Source organism: Manis pentadactyla, chromosome 12 (assembly GCF_030020395.1).
Source record: "Manis pentadactyla isolate mManPen7 chromosome 12, mManPen7.hap1, whole genome shotgun sequence".
Lineage (NCBI taxonomy): Eukaryota > Metazoa > Chordata > Mammalia > Pholidota > Manidae > Manis > Manis pentadactyla.
In genome coordinates, this window is record NC_080030.1 from 14502384 (window position 1) to 14525607 (window position 23224).

A 23224-nucleotide genomic window follows, 5' to 3' on the forward strand; every position below is an offset into this window, starting at 1 on the left:
TCTCTGCCCCTTCCCCATTCAGGGATCCCAGGTGGAAGACCCAGGCCTCAGGCCCCAGGGCCCCTGTCTCAGGGGGTCAACTGGCCTCCATTGCCTCTGCTCCAGCCAGGCTTGGCTGAGCGTCTGCTCAGGAAATGCTCTCAGCTGTGACACTCAATTTTGTTAACATGAATACCAATAAAGAGCAGAACTACTCAGAGAAGGAGCTGTGACTCCGGGGTTCCCACCTGCGCACCCTCCCTGCCTCTCCCTGATCCAGGGAATGTGGGGGCAGGTGTTTTCTTACTGGGGTTCTGAAGGCTACAACACACACATGGAGTCATATATTCAGATACCAGCCCTCCACAGGGAATTAGCTACATTCACCACGGAGTATCATACAGGGAAACAGCCATCACAGACAGAGATGGACAGACATGGTCACACACACACACACACAGGGAAACAGCCATCACAGACAGAGATGGACAGACATGGTCACACACACACATACACACACACTCAACAGATCCTCCCGTGAGACATGGTGACACACACACACACACACACACTCTCTCTCTCAACAGATCCTCCCGTGAGACACAGAGACCAAGACAGAAAGACACATGCATTGATGACACACATCCACTGATAGACATACACATCTGCACACAGGAACCCCACACATGATACAGTGACACACAGTGGGCCCTTCATCTGCCAGCTCCACCCCTGCTTGCAGCTTGTCACCTGCCTGTGTCCTCATACGTACCAGTCTCTGCTGTGTCCTCCTCCGATCTGTCTCCCCAAAGGAGAATCTGAATCTCTGGGATTCTGATGGGGTGTCCCCAAACTGAGTCGGGCCCTGGGCAGAGCTCAGCCCTACCATTATCTTCCAGGACACACAGGCCACCAGTGGTGACGGGCAGGGAGGTAGGAGGTGGGAATCAAGGGTGGGAGCAGTGAAGCCAGGACAGCTGTGGTCCCTCCGGTGGGGGTGAGACCTGCCTGGCCACACGCCCCAGGAAGGTGAGCCCCCCTTTGTCTCTGCTGGGTGGGCCTGGGAGGAAGGCCTGGCCCCAGATCCCTCCCCTTTCAGATCCCTGACCCATGCCATCCCACCCTTCTTCAGCCCTGAACACCTGCCCCTCACAGCTTACAGAGCTGCCACCTTCTCATCATTTGAGGTGGCAGGGGTGGGGGAGGGCGGTGATCAGCCCCAAACACTGTGCCTTTCTTGACCACCTAGTCAAAAATAGACACCCAACTCCCATGCCACATCAGGTGGTCATTCAGCCCCTCACTAGTCTCCGTCTTAGAACTTCCCAGAATTTTCCATTTTCTACTGAATCAGGACTATTTCACATTCATCTGTGCTCCTTGGGCATGACTTATGAGGTTCAAAGCCACTGCCACATCAGCGCCCCTGACCATGATAGGCCACCCCACTGCCTAGTGTGGAGAAGCTCTTTGGGGATATACATTGAACACACGAAGTTCTCAGACTATGTTTCTGCAAACTCATGGCTTTTATCCATTTATTCAGCATTTACTGAGCAACTACTATGCACCAGGCCCCAGTGGGAACACTGATAACGATCCATGCCCTAGCGAAGCCAATATTAGAGAGCGACAGTAGACAGAGATTCAGTTAACTAACAGAATATCGAGTAGTGATTGCTGCTACAGAAAAACTAAAGTATGGAAGGCAGAGCTGGGAGCTACCCTAGCCATGGTTCTTGCAGAAGGCCTCTCTGAGGAGGTGCTATTTTCAGTGAGACACAGGATAAAGAACTAGCTATGGGACTGTTTGAGGTGAGGACACTGCAGGCAGAGGAATGACAAGAGCAAAGGTCCTGTGGCAGGCAGGACTTCATGGGGCTCAAGAAACCGCCAGGCGGCCAGTGGAAGCAGAGAGGTAATCAAGGTGGGGGATGGGACAGCAGGGGCTGCCCCACCCTCGCACCTTGTCTCATGTCCCTGGCACTGGTGTGGCCTCTAGTGCCCCTTTTACCGGCTCTCTTCTTTGCTCATGAAATATTTCCAGTGGGCAGCTGATGATGCTGGAGCTTCCAGGGCTGCTTCCTTCCCTCTGGCTCTGTTCCTGCTTTTCGGGGAGGAGGAGACTTGCGGTGGGGGGAGGCCTAGCTGCTCTCTCCTTATGCAGGGAGGTGGGAGGTGGGGGAGGGGGGTGCACATTGCAGGTTGCAGCTGATTCCCTGTTCCATTTTTCTGAATCCCAATGAGACCAGTTGAAAGGCAGGTTGGGAGTAAACGGAGGCACAGTGGGCAGACGCACGATGGAGGAAGGTTGAGGGTGGGGCAGGGGTGCACCTTTTAATAGGACGGGCACCCATAGCTGCAGCCCCTGTCTGGCCAGGCCTGAGAGCAGGGGCCCAATGGCCAGACCCCTGGGAAGGGCCCCCACCCATCCTGGGAAGGCAGCCTGAGCTGTGCCCAGAACAGGCCTGGGGGAAGCACCAGCTCCCACGCCCAGAAGGTAGCCGGATTAGAGGGCAGTGCTGCACGGAAGAGATAAGCTGTGGAGAAAGGGAGGAAGGAGCAGGAATCCCCACCCCGGCCCAAGGGTCTGGTCAGAGCAGGAAACAGGGGCAAGGAGAACACGAGCTCCAGGTCACGCCATGACAAGGCAGCTTGGATTGGGCCGGACACACAGTAGGCCCTCAAAAACAAAAGCAGAGCTTTGTATGAATAACCGGCGGGCTTGGGATGCAAACCCTGGACTGCTCCCACATCTCAGAGAATTAAGCAGACCGACCGGATGTCCCTTATAAAAATTTTATTGGGGTGGAGAAGAAAAGGGGAGTGATGCCCTTCGAAGTGAATAATAAATAAATAAAATAAATAAGCCCCAGTGTGAGTCTAGGGGGCGTCCCCCGGCCCGCGGGGAAAGGGAAGCGGGCTCACGCTGAGGTCAGCTGGATAGCAAAGACCTCTCCCCCTGCAGGCGCCTCCGCGGCGCCCGCAGCCTCTGTTCCACCTTCTACGCCCGTGCCCCCGCCCGAGCCACCTGCGCCGTTGAGGCACACGGCTTCGCCCGAGCTCTCGGCCTCCTGTACATTATACTCGCCCTTCTTGCAGGCCGTAGATTGCACGTAGAAGGCCAGGCCGGCCCCCGCAGCCAGCAGCGCTGCGCCCCCTGCCGCACCGCCTACAGCGACCCACAGCCACGGACCTAAGGGATGGAGACCCTCAGAGGGTGGAGCAGCTCGGGATTCTCACCACCACCACGGGATGCCACGCCCTGGTCACCTCTGTCCCCTCTCCACAGGCACACGGTCAGCTCTTAGAGACCTTGCAGGGAACCCCAGAGGAGAGGTGACTCCAGTAAGGCCACTCCCAGCGCCAGTGCTACCCCAGACTCATTTCACACGGTACTTCAGCAGCCCATAGGGCTCTGAGCCTCTAGCCCCAGGGATACCCACATGCCAACTAACTCTCCTCACCCTCAAAAGGATGAGGGTAGGGATGGGCGCGGGGTCATTCCTTCACCCCAGAAAGACCCCAGCCCCAGAGATACACGAAGTAGGGGAGGGGATCTAGTTGGGACCCCCACCCCATCCTCTGTCCCTGATTCCTCTCCAAAATCCCTTCACAGTGACACAGTGGAGGAGGGTGAACTGGATCAAGTCTCCACCACGAAGAACCCAGCCCAAATTAACAGTCACACCCCTCCACCTCCCACCCTCAACCTGCCGTTAAAGCCCCGCCCGCCCGGGGTCCCCTGTCTTCTACCCTGATTTATTTCAGTCTTATCTGGTGGGGACTGATAGGGAGGCAGGGCCTGGGTCAGGAAGCCCGAGGGCGCAGGCCACGCCTCCTGCAAATCGCTCACCCCGTCCCCCAGCTGCCACTCACCAGCCACGCGCACGGTTATGCGCCGTGCGTGGCGCCCATGGGCGTTGGTGGCCGCGCACTCGTATTCGCCGCCGTGGCTGCCCATGGCGCCCGCCACGCTCAGCGTGCTGTTGTTGCTCGACAGGCCGATGTTGAGCGCCCCCGGGGGCGCGCGCCAGCTGATCTGGGCGGGAGGCCAGGCCTCGGCACGGCAGGTCAACGTGAAGTTCCCGCCTGGCCGCACGCCTCCTGAAGGCGAGGCGGTCAGCTCCGTCACTATCGGCCGGTCTGCAAGGGCAGGAGGTTGGACAGGGGGTGCTCAGCGCCCGCGCAGCCTCCGACCACGTGCTCTCCTTCCACCCCTGCAACCTGAGACCATCCCTCCCCAGACGGGCAGGCAAGAATCCTGCTCCCATCAGAGCCACCAGACGCTACAATCGGGCTGTTGTCTGGACTAAAATCCCGCTCTTTGCTTCACGGAATGGGAGAAGGTGGGGACCCGCACCAACGCCCTTTTGACCCAGAACTTGAGAGGGGCCGGGCTCCTGTTCCCTAGTTTTCATTACCCTCAGGTTTAGGTTGGGATTCCTTGTACTCAAAAATGGGACTGAGTGAAGTGCCCTTTAACTCCCCTGGCAATCCCAGCGCTGCAAGTCACTGTTCTGGGGACCGCGGGCCTTCTCTCTGGTGCTGCTGCCACTCACATTCCACGCCCACGGTGACAGTCCTGGCCTCGGTGCCGTGCACGTTGGTGGCCAAGCAGCGGTAGGTGCCTGCATCCTCTCGCGACACGCGCAGCCTTTGAGGCTGGGGTACGCCCTCTCGGGAGCAGCGCACTTGCGGGAAGGGGCGACCACGGGCGGCGCAAGCCAGGGAGGTAGCCTCGGCTCCTTCTAGCCACGTCTGGTGACTTGGACAGGTGGACTCATTCATCTGCGGCGGCGCTGCAAAGCAGCCACGGGGTCGTCAGGGAGGGGCCCGGACCCCGGGGCACCTGCTACTCCCCAACCGCCTGGGCCCTGCTCACACTCCGCGCTCACGGAGACTGTCTTGACCATGGAGCCGTGCCGGTTGGTGGCGTTGCAGATGTAGACTCCGGGAGGCAGTTCACTTGGGATGCTGGGCACTCCAGGACTGGGCTCTGGGAGGGCCAGTGGCAGAGGCACCCCCTCACTGGTGCCCCCGGAGCCGATACACTGCACGCTTGGCTCCGGCCTCCCATCGACCTCACAAGAAAACAGCCGCCCAGATCCTTCCACCCAAGTCCAATTGCTGGGGCAGCTCAGCTCTTCAAAACGGGGACCATCTAGAAAGCAGAGGGTCACACAGGAATAGAATTCATGCCTGGGTCATCCGAAAATATCCTACCTTGCCCTGGGCTTCTCCGCTCACATTCCACTGTGACAACCACATTTTTGGCTGCAGAGCCTCGAGCATTGGTGGCCTCACAGCGGTAGGTGCCTGCGTGCTCCCTGGCCACAAGCAGCAGACCCTCCATGATGTTCTCCTCTCCAGAGCGCACACAGCTCACGGTGGGCGGCGGGACCCCGTGCGCCACACAGCTCAGAGAGGCCTCTGTTCCTTCCAGCCATGTAAGGCGTTCCGGGCAGCCCACACTGTCCAGTGCTGGGGCGTCTGCAGGGGGGAGTGTTGTTGGATTTGAGGTCTCAAGACCAGCCTAATATCCCTAGAGCCTCTTTCCCATCCTAGGGTGGCCATGAAGGGCTGGACAGGCTATACCTGCACAGGGACTCCCGAACAAACCGTGTATTTGGGGGCTTCGTGAGCCCTGAGGGGCGCTTCTTGCAAAGTGTCCACAGAACCCTTCCCCAGTCTTTGGCCTAAAAACTGTTAGATGGCTTGGAGCGCCCACCTTTCCAAGACTGTGCCCAAAAGCTACTTCCCAAACCCCTATGGACAGTCCTACCGCTTCCCCTCAGTTCTTCTCCAAGATCTTCCCCTAATGCTGCTCACCAGCCTCCTTCCCTTTCCCCAAATCACAATCAAAGGCACACCGCAGACCCTGTTCCCACTCTTCTCTGTAGACTGGTCACCCCTTCACCCCGAGACCCAGACAGACATGTGCCTTGCGCACCCCCACTCACACTCCACCGTCAGAGTCACATCCTTGACCGCCTCGCCCTGGATGTTGGCGGCGGTGCAGCGGTAGGTGCCGGCGAGCGCGCGAGTGACCGGACCCAGCAGGCCCAGCGCCAGCACGGCTCCGCCGTCGGGCCGCGCGCAGTGCACTGAGGGCGCTGGGTTTCCGCGGGCCTCGCAGTGCAGCGTCTGCTCTGGGCCCTCTGACCACGTCCAGCTCCCGGGACAGTCCGAATCATCCATCCGGGGTGCGACTGCGGGCAGGAGTGGTACACAGAGAAGCTAGACATGGTCTTGAGGAAAAGCCCCACTTCCACGACACCTAGGGCCCAGGGAGGGCCTTGGAGACCACGAGGAGGGAGGCGAGAAGTTAGAGGCCAACTCACACAGGACGCGCAGCTCCGCACTCTGATTCTTGCTCAGGGTCTCTCCGTCCACCTCCAGGGTGGCGTCGCAGAAGAAGCCGCGCCTGTCGTCGTTCTCGGTGGCGTTTAGCTGGAGCTGGGCGGGCTGCCCCGGGCCCGCGGCTGGAATTCCGTCCAGTGCGACCACCGCTCGGGCCCCACCTTCGCAGATTACTGTCACCGTCTTCCCCGCTGGGGCGTTGGGCTCGCTCAAGGTCAGAAGGGGTGCCGGGAAGCCTGGGGGCGGGGCATTGGCTGGGAGCCCACTGACCACGTCCCTTCTGCGGGTCAAGGCTGCCCTTACCTGCCTGAACCCTCCCGGCGCAGCTTCCAAACTGTGGGTACCTCGCCCTGCCTCCTGAGCCGCTTAGACTCCGCCCCCTGCTCGCCCTGCCCCCTGGAGGTGGTCAGGCGCAGCTGTAGAGTTCTTGGCGGGGCTTGAGACCTTGACTCCGCCTCTCCAGCTAACCAGTCTGTACTCCATCTGCCCCGCCCCTTTGGGGGATTCTGGGCCCCGCCCACTCATTCGCCCCGCCTTCGCGTTCCTCAGGCTCCACCCCCGAGCCGCAGAGTTCCCCCTACACTTCCTCTTACTGTACACAGTCACGTTCTCCCGGGTCTCGCGGCTCTCGCCCCCTAGGGTCACGGTGCAGACCAGCTGCCTGGCGCCCTCCTGCTCTGCGCTCGCTGTGGCTGTGGCGGTGGCCATGAGCGCGTCCCCCTTGAGGGTGATATCTGGACTCAATCTCTGATCCTCCAGCGCCAGGTAGACCCCAGCCTCCGAGGCTGGAAACAGCCCGTCCAAGGCGCAGCTCACGGGTCTTTCTGAACCCACTTCCAAGAGCCGAGGGGCAGCGAGGCGCGGGGGGTCTGGAGACAGCGCTGGGAGTGGAAAAACAGAGCTTGAACTTACATATTGAACACTTAATATGTACTAAGCACATTACCTGCACTATAGGATAAATATTATCCTCAAGGTACAGAGGGGAAGACAACTTTTGGAGTAAGAGTAGAATTTGGATTTTTCTGCCTCCAAACTTCTTAAACACCGACCGATCCCTCTTGGTTTCCTTCTCCTCACACCCACTCACCGAAGGTTCGGAGCTCTCTGGGGGCCGAGGTGTTTTCAAACAGCCCCAGACCCTGCGGCCGCAGGTCCAGCTCCGCGAGGCACGAGAAATTAGCCCCATGGTCCTCCCTCCGCGCCAGGACCGTGGCGGTGAGCACCGCACCGCGCGCTCGGGGTGGCTCCCCGGCAAAGCTGCGGCGAATCAGTTCCTGGGCGCCCCGCAGCAAGGTCAATGTGAGGCTCCCCCGAGGCCCAGCGCCGGGGACCCTACAGCTCAGGGTGAAGTTCTCGCCCACAGGTTGCCAGGCAGGAAGCGGCACCAGCTCTACGCGATCCGGCCGCTCTGCAAGGGGGAACCACGGCTCTTGAAAACGTCAGGGCTCAGCAATAAGTAGTGTGGAACCCAGGGGCCAAGAAGGGGAGGACGTGGGGATTCAGAGGGTGGGGCCTGGGGGTGGACCCCGCGACCCAGGGGGCGGGGCTTGGAAGGGAGGGAAAGCAGTCGAGTCCCAGCTTGGCAGCAGAGAACTTACGAAAAGTGCGAATGAGCCCACGCGCCTGTAGTGTGCGCCGCGCACAGCGGAAGAAGCAGACCGGCTGGGTCTCCGGCTCGCGGATGTCCACCAGCTGCCGCGCCAGCCAGCGCAAACCCCTCTGTGTCCCATTCCGCCGCAGCGAGGTCTCCAGGCCCCCACGCTCAGGCCGTGGGCAATTGGTGCTGCAATTCAGCCACAACGAGCCCCCGCGCTCCACGAGCGCCACGCGAGGCTGCAAGTCCGCCCAGAAAGGCTCCTGCGCGACCGCTGCCCGGGAAAACGCAGACTCAGCCTGGGGAGCCACCTCCCTGGAATCTTAGTACCCCTATGTCTAATCAGGGATTCCCGGGGAATGATTAGAGGCCACAGCCACGAAATAACTCAGGAGTACCGCGTCCCGCCCAGGCCTCAGGTCTGGAGGCGTGCTCCCAGGGTGGAAACCACGAGGATGTCCCTGGGACTTGGCAGTAGAGTCCTGGTCTTCAAGGTGCCAATGGAGTGGTGAGAAAGCACGAGGGGAGGGGAAGATGAGAGGAAAGATGGGGTTCCTCGATGCACACAGCAATGCTGGGAGGAAGGGGCCCTCGGTGGGGGTAGGGAAACGAACTGGTTCTCACGGTTCTTGCAGCATACCCTGCAAGAGCTTGAGGGAGACTGAGGTTGAGGCAAAGGCCACGGAGAGATGAGACTGAGTCAAGAATAAGTGAGGACTCCAAAACCGGGGGAAAAGCACGGAAAAGGGACGCAGGGCTGGGCTTATGGAAGGAACAGCGGGAACAGCCGAGAACTCGGTTGCCAGGGCTCCGGGTGGAGCGGGAACAGCGCTTCTGAGTCACGGCAGTTGAGAGATCGGGTCTTCACGCACCGCAAGTAGGGAAGATAGAAATCCGTGGACCGTGATGCATAGCAGACGTGAGGCGGTGCCCCGGGAGGGGACAAGGGAGACACGGGGTCTCCAGGGTGAGAGGTGGGATGCAGAACACCCAAGGTCTCGAAGAAGGTAGAGACCTGGGCGATCAAGGTCTCCACGGTGTGTTGGTGGGAAGGGATAGAGGAGAAGGCCAGGGTTTAAGGTGGGGCAGGAGCTCGGGAGAGAGGCGAAGGAGGGAGCTGGGAGGGGCTTTTGGCCGCTTCTCAGGTCCGGGAACTCCACCCCCGCCCTGTCCACCCTGAGCAGGGACCCGGCTCTTACCTGAGAGGCGGAGGAGCCCCAGGCCCAGGGCAGCCCAGAGGCCGAGCAGCCCCCGGCGCAGCCCTGGCGAGGGCCCGGGCATCGCCGCCGCCGGGGAAGCGCAGGAGGCGAGGGGACGCGAGCGCTGAGCTGGGCTAGAAGACCGCGCGGCGCGGCACGGCGCGGCGGGTGGGGTGTGGAGGAGGCACAGTTGCGCCCGGGGATTGGTTTAACGTTGGTAACTTGGTTTCCAAGGAGGGGGCGGTGGCAGAGGCGGCGGGGGGGGGCGGAGGGCGAGCGTGCGCAAGGCTCCCGGCCTTGGCGAAGGAGTGTTGGCAGGAGCGAGCGACCCCCGGGGTCTACGTGGAGGTCGGCCCCATCTCCCGGAGCCTTCTGGGGGCGGCCGCGCGCTCCCGCGTCATTTCAAGCGGCGGCGACGCGGAGGTGGGGGGATGCTGGGTTGCCCTTCTCAAACCCCCACCCCATCCCTAGCTTAGATGCTATGATAATAAGCTGGACTTAGAGCTCCGCCCCACATTTTGTTCCTCCCACCAGCGCCCCTTGGGCAAATCTGGGAAGCGCGGTATGGGGAATGCATGGTTCTAGGGGGGTATTCAGGATGCCTCCCTCACTGCTCCTTCTCCTTTTGACTCCGAAGAGCTGAGCATTACAGCCACGGCTCAAGTCCCCCTCCGGCTCCGCCCCCGCACGCGACACTGGGGGCGGGGACGAAAGTGCCAGCGAGTCGGGAACACGTGTGCATGCGCGCAGCGTTCAGGGGCGTCTAAATTAGGGTCGGCTCAGCTCTGGGTCTGTATTTACCCAGCGTGCAGCGGGCACGTGTCTACGCGGCGAGTGTGAGCGCGAGCCTCTGAATTCGTTTTCTGAGCGGCGGGCGGAGCCCTGCACCGTGAGGGCCCTGTCAGGCATCCAGTGGGGGCCCGGAGTTGATTCGCTGTCCACGCGAGACCAAGAGACCAACTGTGACACTTTTGACACCGCATCCTGGCCCCAAACTTTGACACCCCCCCACCCTCATGTGCCCACCAGGCCCGGTGACTGTCGAGACGTTGCCAGCAAATATGTTAACACCCCCCCGTGGATCATCTCATTGCGCCTTCCCCGTAGTCTCCAAATGGGTACCTTTTCTTTGCATCCACGTCCTTCAGTGTGTCTGTGTGACCCCGCTCACTTGTGCTTTCACACACAAGCCCTCCCCTAATGTGCTCATGCGAACTTGGGGATCTGTTCTCATGCCATTCCTCTGCTCCCCCAAAGTGCAGGGTCTAAGGTGGGGGGGGTGGAAATGGAGAGGAAACAACATCCAATCAGAGCTGCTGCGTGGTAGCGGTGAAGCCAATCAGGAAAAGACACACCCCGAAAAAGCCCGCCCACAACCCAAAGCCTCCAGGGGCCCAGCCTGTGCCCTTCTGCACCGCACTGATAATCCCTGCAGGAGACATTTTTACTACACAGGCTGGGAATGCAGAAGGATTGGGGCTCTAGGGAATCCCAGGTGGAACAGAGTGAGGAAACCTGAGGTGTCCTGAGAGAGACAAAGAACTTGGAGAAAGCTAGTCTAAGGCATGGACAAAACTTAGAATGGAGAAGAACACTTCCTCGGAGGAAGGGCATTAATGGAAGACATTTAGGCCCGGGACAGAGGCTGAGGGAGGCTTTATTGATCCAGGCAGAGTTCCCCAGATTGTCCCGGATTCCATCTTCCTCTGGTTCAGCCAGCATGGACCACCCCCTCTATCCCCTGGACTGCAATAGGCGCTTTCGCAGGTAAATGGCCCCCACGACAAGAAGGATCCCCACAAAGGCTGTGATGGAGGTGGAGGCCAAGGTTTTGGACGTGGGGCTCCAAGCTGGGGACAATAGGTGAGAATTAGGAACGAGGCATATGGAAGTGTGACAACTGGCGTGGGGCTCATGGTTGGCCTGTGCAACTTCCTAGGGTAATAACCTTTCCAAACCCTCCCCAAATCCCCAGGATCATAAAAGCACCTCACCGAAGACTGTCAGCATGATGGGTGCCGAGCTGTTGCGAACTACCTGGCCATTGAGAGTGAGGCGCGCGTGGCAGGTCACGGGTTGCCAGAAGTCGCGGGGCCTGGGGCGCAACGTGTAAGTCAGTGTCACGTTGGCCAGATCCTGGCTGGTGAAGCGCTCTAGGCTCTCGGAGTAGATGACCCGGCCGCCGATCCTCAGAGTCACCACTAGGAAGCCCACAGGGAACACGTGGGTCACGTGGCAGCGTAGAGTGTACAGACCGTCCTCTGGGATCGGAGGCTCCAGGATCACGCTGCGTGGCCGTTCTAAAGCAGAGGGGGCAGCTGAGTCAGGTCCACGAGCGCCCCCTATCGCGACTGTCAACTTCCCCTCCCCACCCGTCCCTTCCCATCCACCCAGTCGATCCCGAGCCCCAGTCCCTCACTGTAGGTGTTGATCCTGGCCGCGGCCCACAGCATTTCTCCTGCGCAGGTGACGAAGCAGCGCACGTCGGAGCTCCAGGCCCTCACATCCAGCAGCTGGTAGGATACCCAGCCGGGTCCACTGTGGGACTTGCCCCGCCGCAGCGGAGTGCTGAGGCTGAAGTTCAACGGCAGGGGGCAGCTGCTGCTGCAGTTGAGCCACACTGAGTCCCCCGGCTGCACGGTGGTAAACTTGGGGCTTAAGCGCACCCAGAACAGCTGCGCTGAGGTCGCCGAGGACGCGGGAAAGCTGCCTCCGTGACCTTGCGTCCCTGCCGCCCGGTGCCTCCGCGTGCTCCCGCCTCCCGCGGAGGTGGCCGCCAGCAAAACCAGCAGCGAGATGGGGCACAGAGACCCCATGGCAAAGAGTCGAGACTGAGGGGCCCCGCACCAGGGAACCAAGGCTGGCTTTGAAGATAAGAAGTCCTGCAGCCCCACCTCCTTGGCCCCACCCGGAGAGAGACAGAGCTCCTACAGGACCCAGGCACCCTGCCACATAGATCCCTTCCCTCAGCCCAAGAATGGGTTTCCCGACCCCACTAAAAAGCATGTCACGGCGTTTTTCTTAATAGGGATCTTTAATTTGCACTGGAGTCTCCAAAGGGCCTACACCAAGCCTCAGATCTGGATTACAGCCTCAGGGGTGGGCCTTGAACTGGCCACCTTTTCTTGTTGGAGGAAATAAGAGGAAAAAGCTGTGGTATGGTGGTTAGAAAGGGCTCCAGCTGGCTATGACACCTTCCTTCAACTCACACAAGGCTGGGGTGGATGAAAAAGTGAGAGGCTTCCGGAGCTGGGAAGGGGGGTCCTCCCAGGCCTCTCCTCCTCACTGCCTGCAGGAATTTGGAGCGGCCAGAGTGTTCTGTTGCATGGTAGCACCGAGATGGAAACAGGTAAGACAAGGCAGGGGCACACGGTGAGCCATAGTTTCCAGGATTCTGTGTTTTAGCTGGCAAGGAGTTGGCACTCATGGTTAGGCATGCCACCAAGTGTCACTGTGAGCACTAGCAGAGATGCATATGGGCAAAGAGGTCTAATAGAGGTCAGTGTCAGTGCTGGGGTTAAGAGCTCTGTGGGTCATCTCTGGGCATGTTACCAGCTAAACCATGTCACCATTGCTAGTTCCCTTCTGGAGGAAAGCAGCTTGGACAATGGAATGGGAAATTCCAGCCCCACTTGATCTTTTTGCCAGGGACTCCTGTACAGTGCACAGCCAGTACAACTGTACCTGGCAACCCTGCATGTGAACTCCCTGAGGGCAAAACCTATGTTTACTCATTTTTGCCCACATAAAAGGCACTCAATAAATAGCTTTTAAAAGAATAAATGAATAAATATGTTACCATCAAGATTTGGGAACAGTCAGGGGACAGTAGTTCGGGAGCTGGCATCTGGGGATGTGTTTCAATGCTACATGTGTTTGTGTGAGGCCATTTCTCTCTTTGGGCAGCAGGGCCTCATCACACACAGTAGGTGGCGAGTTTCAACATTTCCCAGTTGGGTGTCCCAGACTCAGAGGTCTGTGTCTCCATCACACCTGCTCTGGCCAGGTCAGCCTTTGACATCCCTCACAGTCACGCCCTGAGTCTTCCACCTCCTCTTCACTAGGTCCTGTGTCTACAGGTCAGGTGTGAGGCCTGGGGGTCTTAAGTGTTCGGGTGCCATGACCCCAAATGCTATCTGTATCCCAATGAGGCCTCGGTCCTGTCCCCTGGCATCCTGGAAAGGTGGGTTGTAGGTGAATGGTAATATGCCCATCACTGTTCAATGTGGCATTGCGGCCACCACACAGAGAGCTGCAAAGCCCTGTCTTAGGACAGGCTCAGGGAGGCGTGGCTGGTCTCTTCAGTCTCATGGCAGCCGCCTCCCGGGCCTTCTGTAGTTTGTATTCCCGGATCTTCCGCTGGCGGTTATAGAGGTAAAGGGCTATGCCCACAGCACTTACGATGACTAGAGCTGTCACCAGACCGATGGTGAGCATGTTATTCTGGTGGTCTGTTGAGGGGAACACAGGGGACAGTGAGGGTTGAGCTGGGCTCCCTCGTGGGGTTCCCAGCTGGGGTCACGAGGTGAGAATTAGGGTTGCCCTACCCAGCCCAGAACACTGGCATACTCACAGATCACATTCACGACCACTTCACGGGTGATCTCACCACGGGAGCTCTTAGCCTCACACAGGTAGGTGCCTGCAACCTCCCGCCTGACGGGCCTCAGATCCCCAATGGGCAGCAAAGCCTGATCCCCTTTCCTGAGACATCTCAGTTTGGGGGTCGGGTTCCCCCAGGCCTGGCAGGTCAGGGTCTGATGGGAGCCTTCCTCCCACGTCCAGTTTCCCAGGCAATCTCTCTCATCTAGTCGGGGGCCATCTGGAGAAACACAAGATGAGGGACAGGCTCAGAGACCAGGATCTCTGTCCCCATCTTAGGACTGCAGGACCCGTAAGAATCTGGGGAGAGGGCTAGGGGTGTGCGTTCAGAAGACAGGAGCCCATGGGATCTTAGGGGTTGGGTCTTGGAGATTAGGGGTCGCTGTCCAGCAGTCCCACTCACACAGGACTCGGAGCTCCCGCGTCTGGTTCTTGCGCAGCACCTGTCCATCCACCTTCAGGGCAGCAGAGCAGGTGAAGCTGCGCCTGTTGTCCTCCGCGCTGGCGTTCAGTTCTAACTGGGCGCTGGGGGCCGGAAGCCCGGATGGGGCCCCACTCAGCATCACCTCGGCTCCACCATGGGCCGTGCATTCCACGATCACGTTAGTCCCTTCTGAGACCTCGGGCTGGCTGAGGGTCAGGTTGGGGGCCGGGAAGCCTGGGGGCGGGACACACAGTGAGCCCCGCCCCCGGAATCGGCCCCACCCCTCAGAAGCCCCGCCCCTGTCCTACTTACTGTAAATGGTCACTTGCTCCTGTGTCCTCCGGCTGAGGTTTCCCAGCATTACCACACACGTCAGCTGCTGGGTGCCCTCCTCCTCCGCGTTCGCCTTGACCAACGCCGAGGCAGAGAGAAAGTCCTCCTTATGTATGACGGTGGGATACAATCTCTGGTCCCCCAGTGCCAGGTGGACGTTGGCCTCGGCGGCTGGGAACAGTCCACTGAGGGTGCAATTCACGGGCTGCTCTGTGCCCACTTCCATGATCGGGACGGTAGCAAGGTCGGGGACGGTCCCTGGCAGGACTGGTGGCAAGAGAGGTTCGGTGTGAACAGAGAGGCGCGAGCATCCTGAAGCTCTTTTCTGGGACATTTTCATTGCCCCACCTGGCAAATACTCTTCCGCCTGGGTCACCCCTTCCCCGCGCGGGTCACAGGCTTCTCAGATCCTGAGACCAGAGCATCCCCATCCCAGGGGCCAAGAACATGCTTTTCCCAGAAGCCTCTGCAATCTTGGTCACCACCTGCTCAACACCCCCACGGCCAGTGCCCCTGCTTCCAAGGAACCCCGCACCTCAAGTGGGGGCAGCCCCTGAGCCCGTCCTCTCTCCCTGCGGGCTCCCCAGTGCCTCACCGAAGGTTCGGAGCTGCCTGGTGGTCGAGTTCTTCACAAACAGTTCCAACCCTCGGGGTCGCAGGTCCAGTTCCGTGCGGCACGAGAAACTGGCGCCGTGGTCGTCTCTGCCCGCCCGCACCGTGACCGTGATCTCGGCGGGCTCCCCCACCGCTGGCTGCCGGCTCAGCTCCTCCTCCCCGCGGAGCAGCACCACCATGAGGTTCGTCCGGGGCGCCCCGCCCTCCACCCGGCAGCGCAGGGTGAAGTTCTCATCCACCAGCTGCCACTCGGGCAGGGGGGCCAGCTCCACACGCTCCGGGACCCCTGCGGGTGGAGGGAGTGTGGCATGAGCTGGACGGGCTGCCCGCCTGCAAGGGGCGCTGGGGCGCTGGCTGCACCTGCCCGGGAGCCTCCCCAAACGCACTGAAAACCACCTAAGCCGGAGGGGAATGTTAAGAGCTTCAGGATAAACCGGTGGTAAGTCCCCAAGTGACCTAGACGAGGGTGAAACAATTCTTTTCTTCTGTAGCACCCAAGAGTGAAATGAGAAGCAGAAAAGGAACTGAGTCTATCACCAGGAGTCCCACCAAACAAATACAGTGAATTTAAGAGGTTTAGTTCCGTTGAGATGGTTTCCAAAGGATCCTTGCTCTCCCTTCTCTTCTTAGTCATATTTTTCTCCATAACATCCCTCACCCTCTGACATGCAAGACCATATCTGCTCAGTTAACACACTTCTCTGCTATTTCCCTTCATGGAATGTCAGCTCATGGGGACATGAGTTTCTGCCTGCTTTGCCCCTGTTGTGTTGAGGTCTCTACATTTATGGAAAGGATAAAGTTGCACCACCCACACTGATTTGAGGCCTTTTGGGAGTTGGCCTGTAAGGGAAAAACAGTTCCTGAATGTGCCATGTGATCCCCTGAAATGTTAAAAACATAAGAACAGCACATAGAGGCTCAAAACGAAACTGTGAATATCCCCAACACAGGCTTGGTTTTTGAAGGCCAGGGAGGGTCTCTATTCCTCACGAGATAACAGAAGTCCAAGCCTGAATTGCTAGTGAAAATTGATAGCAGAGCCCAATGACCTGGGACATAGCTCAGAGAGTCCCCTCACCCTCCCACCAGGCTCACCAGAGAGGGTGTCTTGAGGTCACTCACTATTCCCTTCTCAAAAGACCTGGAAATGTCACTGGGCAAGGTTGTCAAAATTGTCCAAGACCTGGGTCTGACTCCCAGCTTTGCTGCTTCTTTGCTATGGGGTGTAGAGAAGAGATTTTTCCCTCTGGAACAGTCCTAGCCCTTGGAGCTACAGAAACCAGGCCTCAGTGTTCTTAGCTGTAAAATGGGGCTGTGAAGCAGGATGGATTTACACGGATCATTAATCTGTGTAAAAGACTGAGGGAGTGACTGCAAGTAGGCATGAGGTTTCTTTTTAGGTGAGGAACTGTTCCAAAATTAGATCATGATGTTTGTACAGCTCTATACAAACACTAAAATTCATTGAATTGTACATGTGAAAGGTGTGACTTTTATGGTATGTAAATGGTATCTCAAGAAAGATTGAGATTAAAAAAAAAGCAGGGGTCCAAGAAAACTTTCAGACCTCCAGCTCTTACCTCTAACCACGTGCTGCAAACAGCAACTTGCAGAACATTAGACCCCCGTCCCCTCAAAACCTCAGCCCTCAAAAGGGAACTCACTCTGAGCCCAGCTCCTGGCCCTGGAGGCCAGAGGGGGGCTGTCCTGCCTCTCTCCTTGACCAATCAGCTTCAGTCCCTTACCAAGCCCTAGTCACTCTACTCTTTCAAATATTTGTCTACCGCTCCCTTCCTGCACTCAGCCATTGCCTACATATGTGTGGCTTGGACAAGGCCCACAGCCAAATGCTCTCTGGCTTCCCATAATGCCAGCCTTCTGCTGTCAATCCCTTCTGCTCACATACCCTCTATCACCCAGAGGAGATGGTCCCAGCTCCTCATCCTGGCATTTGAGGCCCTGCCAGGCACAGCTCCAGCCCTACCAATCTGTTGATGTTAAGTTCCTCCTGCCCCCACCTGCCCCTTCAGCATGCCTAGGCTGCTCCCTCTAGCCAGGTAGACAGAGTACCTGTCTACCAGCTCCTGTGCACCCTTCAAGGCCCAGTTGAGTCGCCTTCTGCAGGAATTACAACTCTAATCTTTCTAGAGAAAGCTCAGCCACCCAGGGATGCTTCCTCATTTTTACACTGGGGACAGGGTAGGTCCAAAGTAGAGTCTCTCCTAGGTGACCCACCCTGCTACTGTGTGCCAGTCATCTGCTCCATTTCACAGAGCAAGAAACTAAGACAAAGTACAATAGCCAAAGTCACAGAGGGACAGATGTGGCAGAGCCAAGACTCAAACCTGGAGAGTTGGGCTTTCAATTCTCAGGCCCAGATACAGATGGTCCTTCAAGGAGGTTTCCCCGGGGTTTTCAGAGGCCATTGGAAATGTTTGGGGACTTCCCTCACCTGGCCAGCATCTGCTCAAACATCTCTAAATTAGAAGCAAAGCTGGTATGTGCCCAAAGGCTTCCTTTGCCAGGCAGGCCCTGTGAAGACAGAATGTCCTCGATGCCTGATTGCATCACTGCGTCCATCTGAGGAGCTCACAAGTGAGCAAATCCAGAAGCCATGTACCCCAGGGCCCCCAGGTAGTAAGGATCCTGCTGGGACTGGAACCCCAGGCTGTCTAAATCCAGGCCAGTTGACCAGTTCTCTTTCTTTGTTTCTTTGTTCTGTTTTAATCTGATTCTTATTTATTTACTTATTGCCTAGGACAATAGGAGCTTATCCTTATGGTTCAAAATGCCCAAAGGAAAAGAAAGGGACACGAGAAAACTTGCCCCACACCTTTACCCCATCCCTGCTGCCCCCTAACACCAGGGATGGTATACCGCTCATTCTGGGCATACTTCTTTTGCACTTGACGATACACCGTGGAGGTCATCCTCTTGCAGGACACAAGAAGCTGCCTCATAATTTTACACAGTTGCACGCTATTTCATCACGTGGTCAAACCACAGTGGATCTCCCCAGCCCCCTACATTTGCGTGGTTTGCAACTTTCGCCCTTCCAAATAAAGCCACAGTGAGTAACCCCGCCCCCGGTGAACAGGGATACACGTAAGCCCGACTCCCAGGGTGTGATGTCTGTGTCAAAGGACACATGCACTGTCACTGGAGAACTAACACCCACCTCCCCACCTGGGGGTATGCTTTTCACTCCCACATTGTCACCAATGTTCCAGGATGGCCTGCTTCCTGGCACCCTGCCAGCAACAGCTGTTATCAATTCTTCTGACTGTGGCCAATATGTGCAAAGTGCCCTCTCAGGGCTAATTTCAATTTGCACCTTCTTTTAAAGAGTCACATTTAGGGCCTTGTCCTGTGCTTAAAGTGGCCTAGAGGGTCAGCATTTTCAAATGCACTGAATCCCTGTTGACACTCTAAATGTACCCAGGGAAGTTCAAGGAAGGGCTTCAAATGACGATGGGGTTTCTCTGGAGCTGGGCCCATCTGGCCTCCAGTGAGACCCTCCCTGGTCCCACCACCAAGCAACAAAGGCTGTCCCAGCCTGCTAGGGACCCCCACTGGCCTCCTCCCCCAGGCAGCTTCCCTGATCCAGCCTCTGGGCCCAACCACTCACAGAAGACAGTGACGGATACTGAAGCTGTACTCTGGCCACCAGTGACACAGTTTGTAAAGCATATTGGAGAGCTGTTTTCTTGAACGTCACTCAATTCATAGGCTTTCCAGTTGTCTCCATGGTTCACTTCCAACTTATTTAACTGAGTCTCCAGGCCAAAGAGAGTGTAGCTGTCACAGGAAGTGCTACAGTTCACGCTCATGGAGCCTCCTCGGGGTATGATAGCTTCTGGGGGGTATACTGAGGTTTGGGTACCTCCAGGCCCTGGAATAAAGCAATGAGCAGGGGACAGGCATTGTAAATTGGTTTCATCAATATTACCATGTGACGCTGGGCACACAGCCTTGAACAAGACAAAACCCTCTGCCTTCAGTGTGGGAAGACAGAAAAATTCATGAGCAAACACAGTTATAATAACTGATATTGATAAGAGCTTTGACAAATACAAAGGACGACGGAACAGTGTCTTGATGGCCCGGTAATGTGCGAGCACAGGTCTGAATGATGAGAAGAGGCTGGCCATCCAGAGAAAAGGGAAATGAGTTTCAGGCAGTAGGAACAAGAGCAAAGGTCCTGAGGTGGGGAGCCCCAAGCAAAGTGGGCAAGGGGAAACGGGAGAAATGAGGTCAAAAAGATCATGTGGGCAGTGTGGTCAGTCCAAGGCTGTGTTCTTCCTTCTGAGGGTGATGGGAAGCCATGGAGGTTTTTAGCAGAGGAGGGACACTGAAGTCACTGTCCTCTCTTCCAAGAGGTCAGGAGGAGAGGGCCAGCCCTCCAGCGATGGAGGGGTTTCAATCAGGGTGGCCCCTTACTCCCTTGGACAAGTGGCTTCCCCCCTCTGGGCCTCAATTTCCCCATCTGTAAGGTGGGTGAGCATAGCCACCCCACCCCCTGTCCTAGCACTTGCAGCCCAGGGCAGGTAGCCAGTGGCTGCAGGTAAGAAGGGAGTTATGATTAGCTGATGTGTGACTGAGGCCACCCCGCAAAGATTCCTGCCCTCAGCTTTGGGCCTAACTCTTGCTGGCGTAGAGGTCTGTGAAAGCAGCAGCTCTGGGAATTCTCCAAGGGTGATTCTGGTATCATTCCCATTTCAAAGGGGGATATGGCGTGGCTTTTGGAGGTGACGTTACTCAGCTACAAAGCAGCAGAATCCAGATGGGAGTGGGGATTAGAGCTTTTTGTTGAGCTGGAAACCACAGTGGCAATCCGGCTGCCCAGCACTGACCACCATTCGAGCCCAGCTGTCACCCTTCCCCTGGCCCTCCAGGCTGGGGTTGGTGGCAGGGTGCCCAGGACATCCCACTTGTCAGCCTCGGATCCCTGGGCAAGTCAGCTCTGGATTTCCCCTGAGCAGAAGCCACCCTGGACTTTCCCAGGACCAGGGCATGAGGAACAGAATGTGCATGTGTGGGGGGGTCCCCAGCCTATTCAGTTTGGCACCAGGCCATATCGCCTCCTGAGACCAGGTGCGGCGCTGGGCCAAACCACTGGGAGACGGCCGGCCACTCTTATGTTCCCCATTTTACCGCTGAGACGCTGAGGCTCCGGGGAGGCTCAGCCTATAACTCAAGGCCACCCATCGAGGTGATGAGGGTCTGGATTCGAACCTGTAGCTAGTGACTTTCAACGGTGGCTTTAGTCCCAACTTCCCATAAATAGCTGCCTACCTAAGTACGAACGGCCTCATCCCCAGCCAGCCGGGCGCAGGGCCTCCGACCCCTGGCCCGACGGAAGCCCCCACCCCGGACTCACCTGGGAGCAGAGCCCAGAGCAGGGCCAGGAGGGCTGGCAGCATGGGACGGGCGGCGCCGGGAGCCATAGCGGGCCGAAGAGGACGGACACGCAGAGGGTAGACGTCGCGGCGCCGAGGTGCACAGCACGGACTGCTGCGCCCAGCGAGTGAGGGGCTTTTATAGCGGCCCGGCACGGGCGCCGAGGGGAGGTGCTGCTTTCCCGGAAACCTCGCGCCTTCCCCTCCGGAACGAGGGCTCCGGCATTTCCGGAATGAGATGGTTCGGAGTCCGAGGTGGGTTGTCCCGCTTCGCGGGTCGCTCGAGAGCTGGAATTTCCGAATTGAAGCAATTGGGGCCGCACCGGCAGCAGCGGCGCGGGGGCTGCTCCTGGCTCTGGGGGTCCGGTCCCAGGATCAGGCTAACTTTGATTCTGCGTTTATACTGCCCTAAGCGCTTTGCTGAATACTGCCAATTACCCTGGACGGTAGGGACTGTCCTTCTGTCCATTCCACGGAGGGGTAAACTGAGGCTCCGAGCGGTGAAGGGGGGATTTGAACTCAAGTCTGACGCGCCCGTCCCCGCCCCTGCAGAGACGATCGGGTGGACGGTCGTCGCTTGTATGGGGCCCAGGAATCCTCCCCGGGCGCCTCTATCAGGGTGCCCCTCCCCCAGGGGCAAGTCCCCACCTAGCTGACACTGAGTCGTCCTGAGCAGCGGCTGCAGCAAGCCCAGGCACTTCCCGGCACCCGTGAACCCTGAGGCGAGGACGCGCGGCGTCATCACTGCCGGGGACCCGCATGCTCCCACCGATGGGCGCTTCCACCCCCGCGGCCTCGCTTCCCCTTTCGGCCTCGGCCGCGGGGGCGTCTTAAAATCTCCAGAAAAAGGAAGGAAGCCACGTGCTCCTGACACGCCGAATCCCCTCACCCCGCAGGCCGTTCCCAGGCTCTGCGGGGAAACTGAGGCAGCAGACCTTGACGGGAGAGGGGAGAGGGAGTGCTCGATACCTCCTTGCGCAGGGTAACAGGCAGCTCCCAGGCTCCGAAGTGACTCGGGGGGAGTTGGTGCCCAAACCCCTGCCCTCCCGCGCGCGGCTCCCGAAACTTGAATCCCGGGAGTCAGTCCTAAACGAGTGAGGGTCTATGCGGGTTTTTGCTCGGCTAGTTACAGTACGGCGTTGGGGGCTGCTGTGTCTACACACCGCCCTCAGAACCCCCACCCCGAGGCCACGGCCTGCGCGTGTGACCCCAAGACTCGGCATCCGCCACGTGGAGGTCGGGGACCCCGGGGACCCAAGCCACATCGCCTAAGGCTTCCTGTTGTTCCGTCGCCATGGAGACCTCGGAAGGGCCAGGGAGGTCGCTCAGCAGAAGGGGAAGGGAGGGAGCCTGGGGGATGCTCGGGCCCTTCCTCCACGAGGTGGGGCTGCGAGTTAGTTACCCGCCGTCCAGAAACGCGGCCCTTCCCCCGCCCCGATCGTTTCTAAGGAATTTCCACGGGGATCTTCCTTCTCGAGGGGTGGGGGGTACTGCATTTCCACCCAGAACGTCCGGTCAAAGAGGCGTTGTGGGGACCGGGGACTGCAACAGCGCCTTGACGGTCTGGGACAATCCGGCCCGGGGGATTATTTTCCGGCCGATTTTTCCCAGGCGCGCCCCAAGGAGTTCCTGGATCTTTGTCCCAAGTGCGCAGTCGACGAGCGCCCCCGCGCGGCCGCAGGTCCTCCTTGCAGCCACGAAAGTGTTCTTTTCCTCCTGACGTGCGGGCTCAGTGTTGATTGAGCGCTTGCTGTGTGCCAGACATGGTTCCAGGTGCTGGGGACACAACAATGAAGAGAAAAGAAAAACATTCCTGCCATCGTGCAGACATGGTCTTAGTGAAGGGGCGACAAACAAGAAACAAAAATGGAATGTATGGAGGGTTAGCATGTGATTTATGCTAAGGAGAAAAATTAAGCAGGGGAGGCGATAGGGAATATGAGGGTTAATGAACTCTTAAATAGAGTGTTCTCGGAAAGATTGAGTAGGTGACATTGGAGCAAGAGGGAGGTGAGGAGGAAGCCATAATAATATCAGGAAGGGGCATATCCTGGATGTGCAAAGGCCCTGAGGTAGGAACTGCCTTAAGGAACAGCCAGGCCAGTGGGGCTGGAGTGTAGTGAAGAACGGAGGGTCTGGAGGAGGGGAAGGAAGGGACAAATGGGCAGAGTGGGCAGGCGCTTGTCAGCCCACGGGACTTGGGTTGTTCCTCTGAGTGAGGTGGGAGCCATGAAGGGCTCTGAGCAGAGGGGGGACATGCCCTAATGCAGGTGTTTACAGGAGCCCTCCTGAGACTACAGTGAGGAACTACAGTCAGGGCGTGGGGAGGACAAGGTGAGAACCAGAAGACGGGAAAGAAAGTGATGGCTCCAGTCCAGGTGACTAATGATGAACCTGGGCTGGGCAGTGAGGCTGGAGAAGTGGTTATGTTTGGCATCCGTTATGGAGGCAGGGCTGGCTGGACTTGCTGGGATCTGGGGATGGGGCAGAGTCAAGGAGGACCCCTCCATCCTGGTCTGAGCCCCTGGGAAGATGGAGGGCCATTTTCTGAGGTGAGGATGGGATGGCAATGGGGACAGGTCGGCAGAAATAGCACACACCTCTCAGTCTTACACTCCCTTTGCGTTTCCTCAAGGAAAAGGGAACAGATGTTCCCCAGCCCTCTGCAACTGCTGCCAGGAAGGGCAGGGCTTCCTCCAGGGTGCCAGGC

The 23224-nt window shown here is 58.3% G+C and overlaps 3 protein-coding genes across 3 annotated transcripts; all 3 read right to left on the reverse strand.

Moving 5' to 3' along the window:
- Positions 1–2764: 2764 nt before the first annotated feature.
- Positions 2765–9661, reverse strand: ICAM5 (intercellular adhesion molecule 5). Its single transcript, XM_036903310.2, has 11 exons — positions 9139–9661; positions 7944–8213; positions 7433–7753; positions 6936–7223; positions 6324–6578; positions 5943–6191; positions 5230–5472; positions 4865–5143; positions 4542–4781; positions 3859–4125; positions 2765–3175 (listed from the first exon to the last, which is right to left on the reverse strand). The coding sequence occupies exons 1-11, from the start codon at positions 9218–9220 to the stop codon at positions 2904–2906; spliced, it is 2766 nt and encodes a 921-aa protein (XP_036759205.2). The 5' UTR covers positions 9221–9661; the 3' UTR covers positions 2765–2903.
- Positions 9662–10777: 1116 nt separating this feature from the next.
- Positions 10778–12026, reverse strand: ICAM4 (intercellular adhesion molecule 4 (Landsteiner-Wiener blood group)). Its single transcript, XM_057490087.1, has 3 exons — positions 11558–12026; positions 11133–11438; positions 10778–10988 (listed from the first exon to the last, which is right to left on the reverse strand). Exons 1-3 carry the CDS (start codon positions 11952–11954, stop codon positions 10873–10875), a joined length of 819 nt encoding a protein of 272 aa, XP_057346070.1. The 5' UTR covers positions 11955–12026; the 3' UTR covers positions 10778–10872.
- A 127-nt stretch (positions 12027–12153) lies between these two features.
- Positions 12154–20690, reverse strand: ICAM1 (intercellular adhesion molecule 1). The gene is made up of 7 exons (XM_036903329.2): positions 20496–20690; positions 18744–19007; positions 15093–15398; positions 14477–14764; positions 14144–14398; positions 13712–13960; positions 12154–13589 (listed from the first exon to the last, which is right to left on the reverse strand). The coding sequence occupies exons 1-7, from the start codon at positions 20560–20562 to the stop codon at positions 13417–13419; spliced, it is 1602 nt and encodes a 533-aa protein (XP_036759224.1). The 5' UTR covers positions 20563–20690; the 3' UTR covers positions 12154–13416.
- Between the last annotated feature and the right edge of the window lie 2534 nt (positions 20691–23224).

Excerpts from the sequence above, each read along its gene's own strand:
- ICAM5 (XM_036903310.2), bottom strand. The coding sequence starts at position 9,220 with ATGCCCGGGCCCTCGCCAGGGCTGCGCCGGGGGCTGCTCGGCCTCTGG. Across the intron at positions 7,754-7,943 it reads TGGGCTCATTCGCACTTTTC|AGCGGCCGGATCGCGTAGAG; the intron begins GTAAGTTCTCTG and ends TCCCCCTTGCAG. Across the intron at positions 4,126-4,541 it reads TGTCACCGTGGGCGTGGAAT|ACCGGCCGATAGTGACGGAG; the intron begins GTGAGTGGCAGC and ends CTGCCCTTGCAG.
- ICAM4 (XM_057490087.1), bottom strand. The coding sequence starts at position 11,954 with ATGGGGTCTCTGTGCCCCATCTCGCTGCTGGTTTTGCTGGCGGCCACC. Across the intron at positions 11,439-11,557 it reads GGCCAGGATCAACACCTACA|AACGGCCACGCAGCGTGATC; the intron begins GTGAGGGACTGG and ends CCTCTGCTTTAG. Across the intron at positions 10,989-11,132 it reads CATCATGCTGACAGTCTTCG|CTTGGAGCCCCACGTCCAAA; the intron begins GTGAGGTGCTTT and ends TATTGTCCCCAG.
- ICAM1 (XM_036903329.2), bottom strand. The coding sequence starts at position 20,562 with ATGGCTCCCGGCGCCGCCCGTCCCATGCTGCCAGCCCTCCTGGCCCTG. Across the intron at positions 15,399-18,743 it reads AGTATCCGTCACTGTCTTCT|GGGTCCCGGAGCGTGTGGAG; the intron begins GTGAGTGGTTGG and ends CTCCACCCGCAG. Across the intron at positions 13,961-14,143 it reads GCGGGAGCTCCGAGTCCTGT|ATGGCCCCCGACTAGATGAG; the intron begins GTGAGTGGGACT and ends GTGTTTCTCCAG.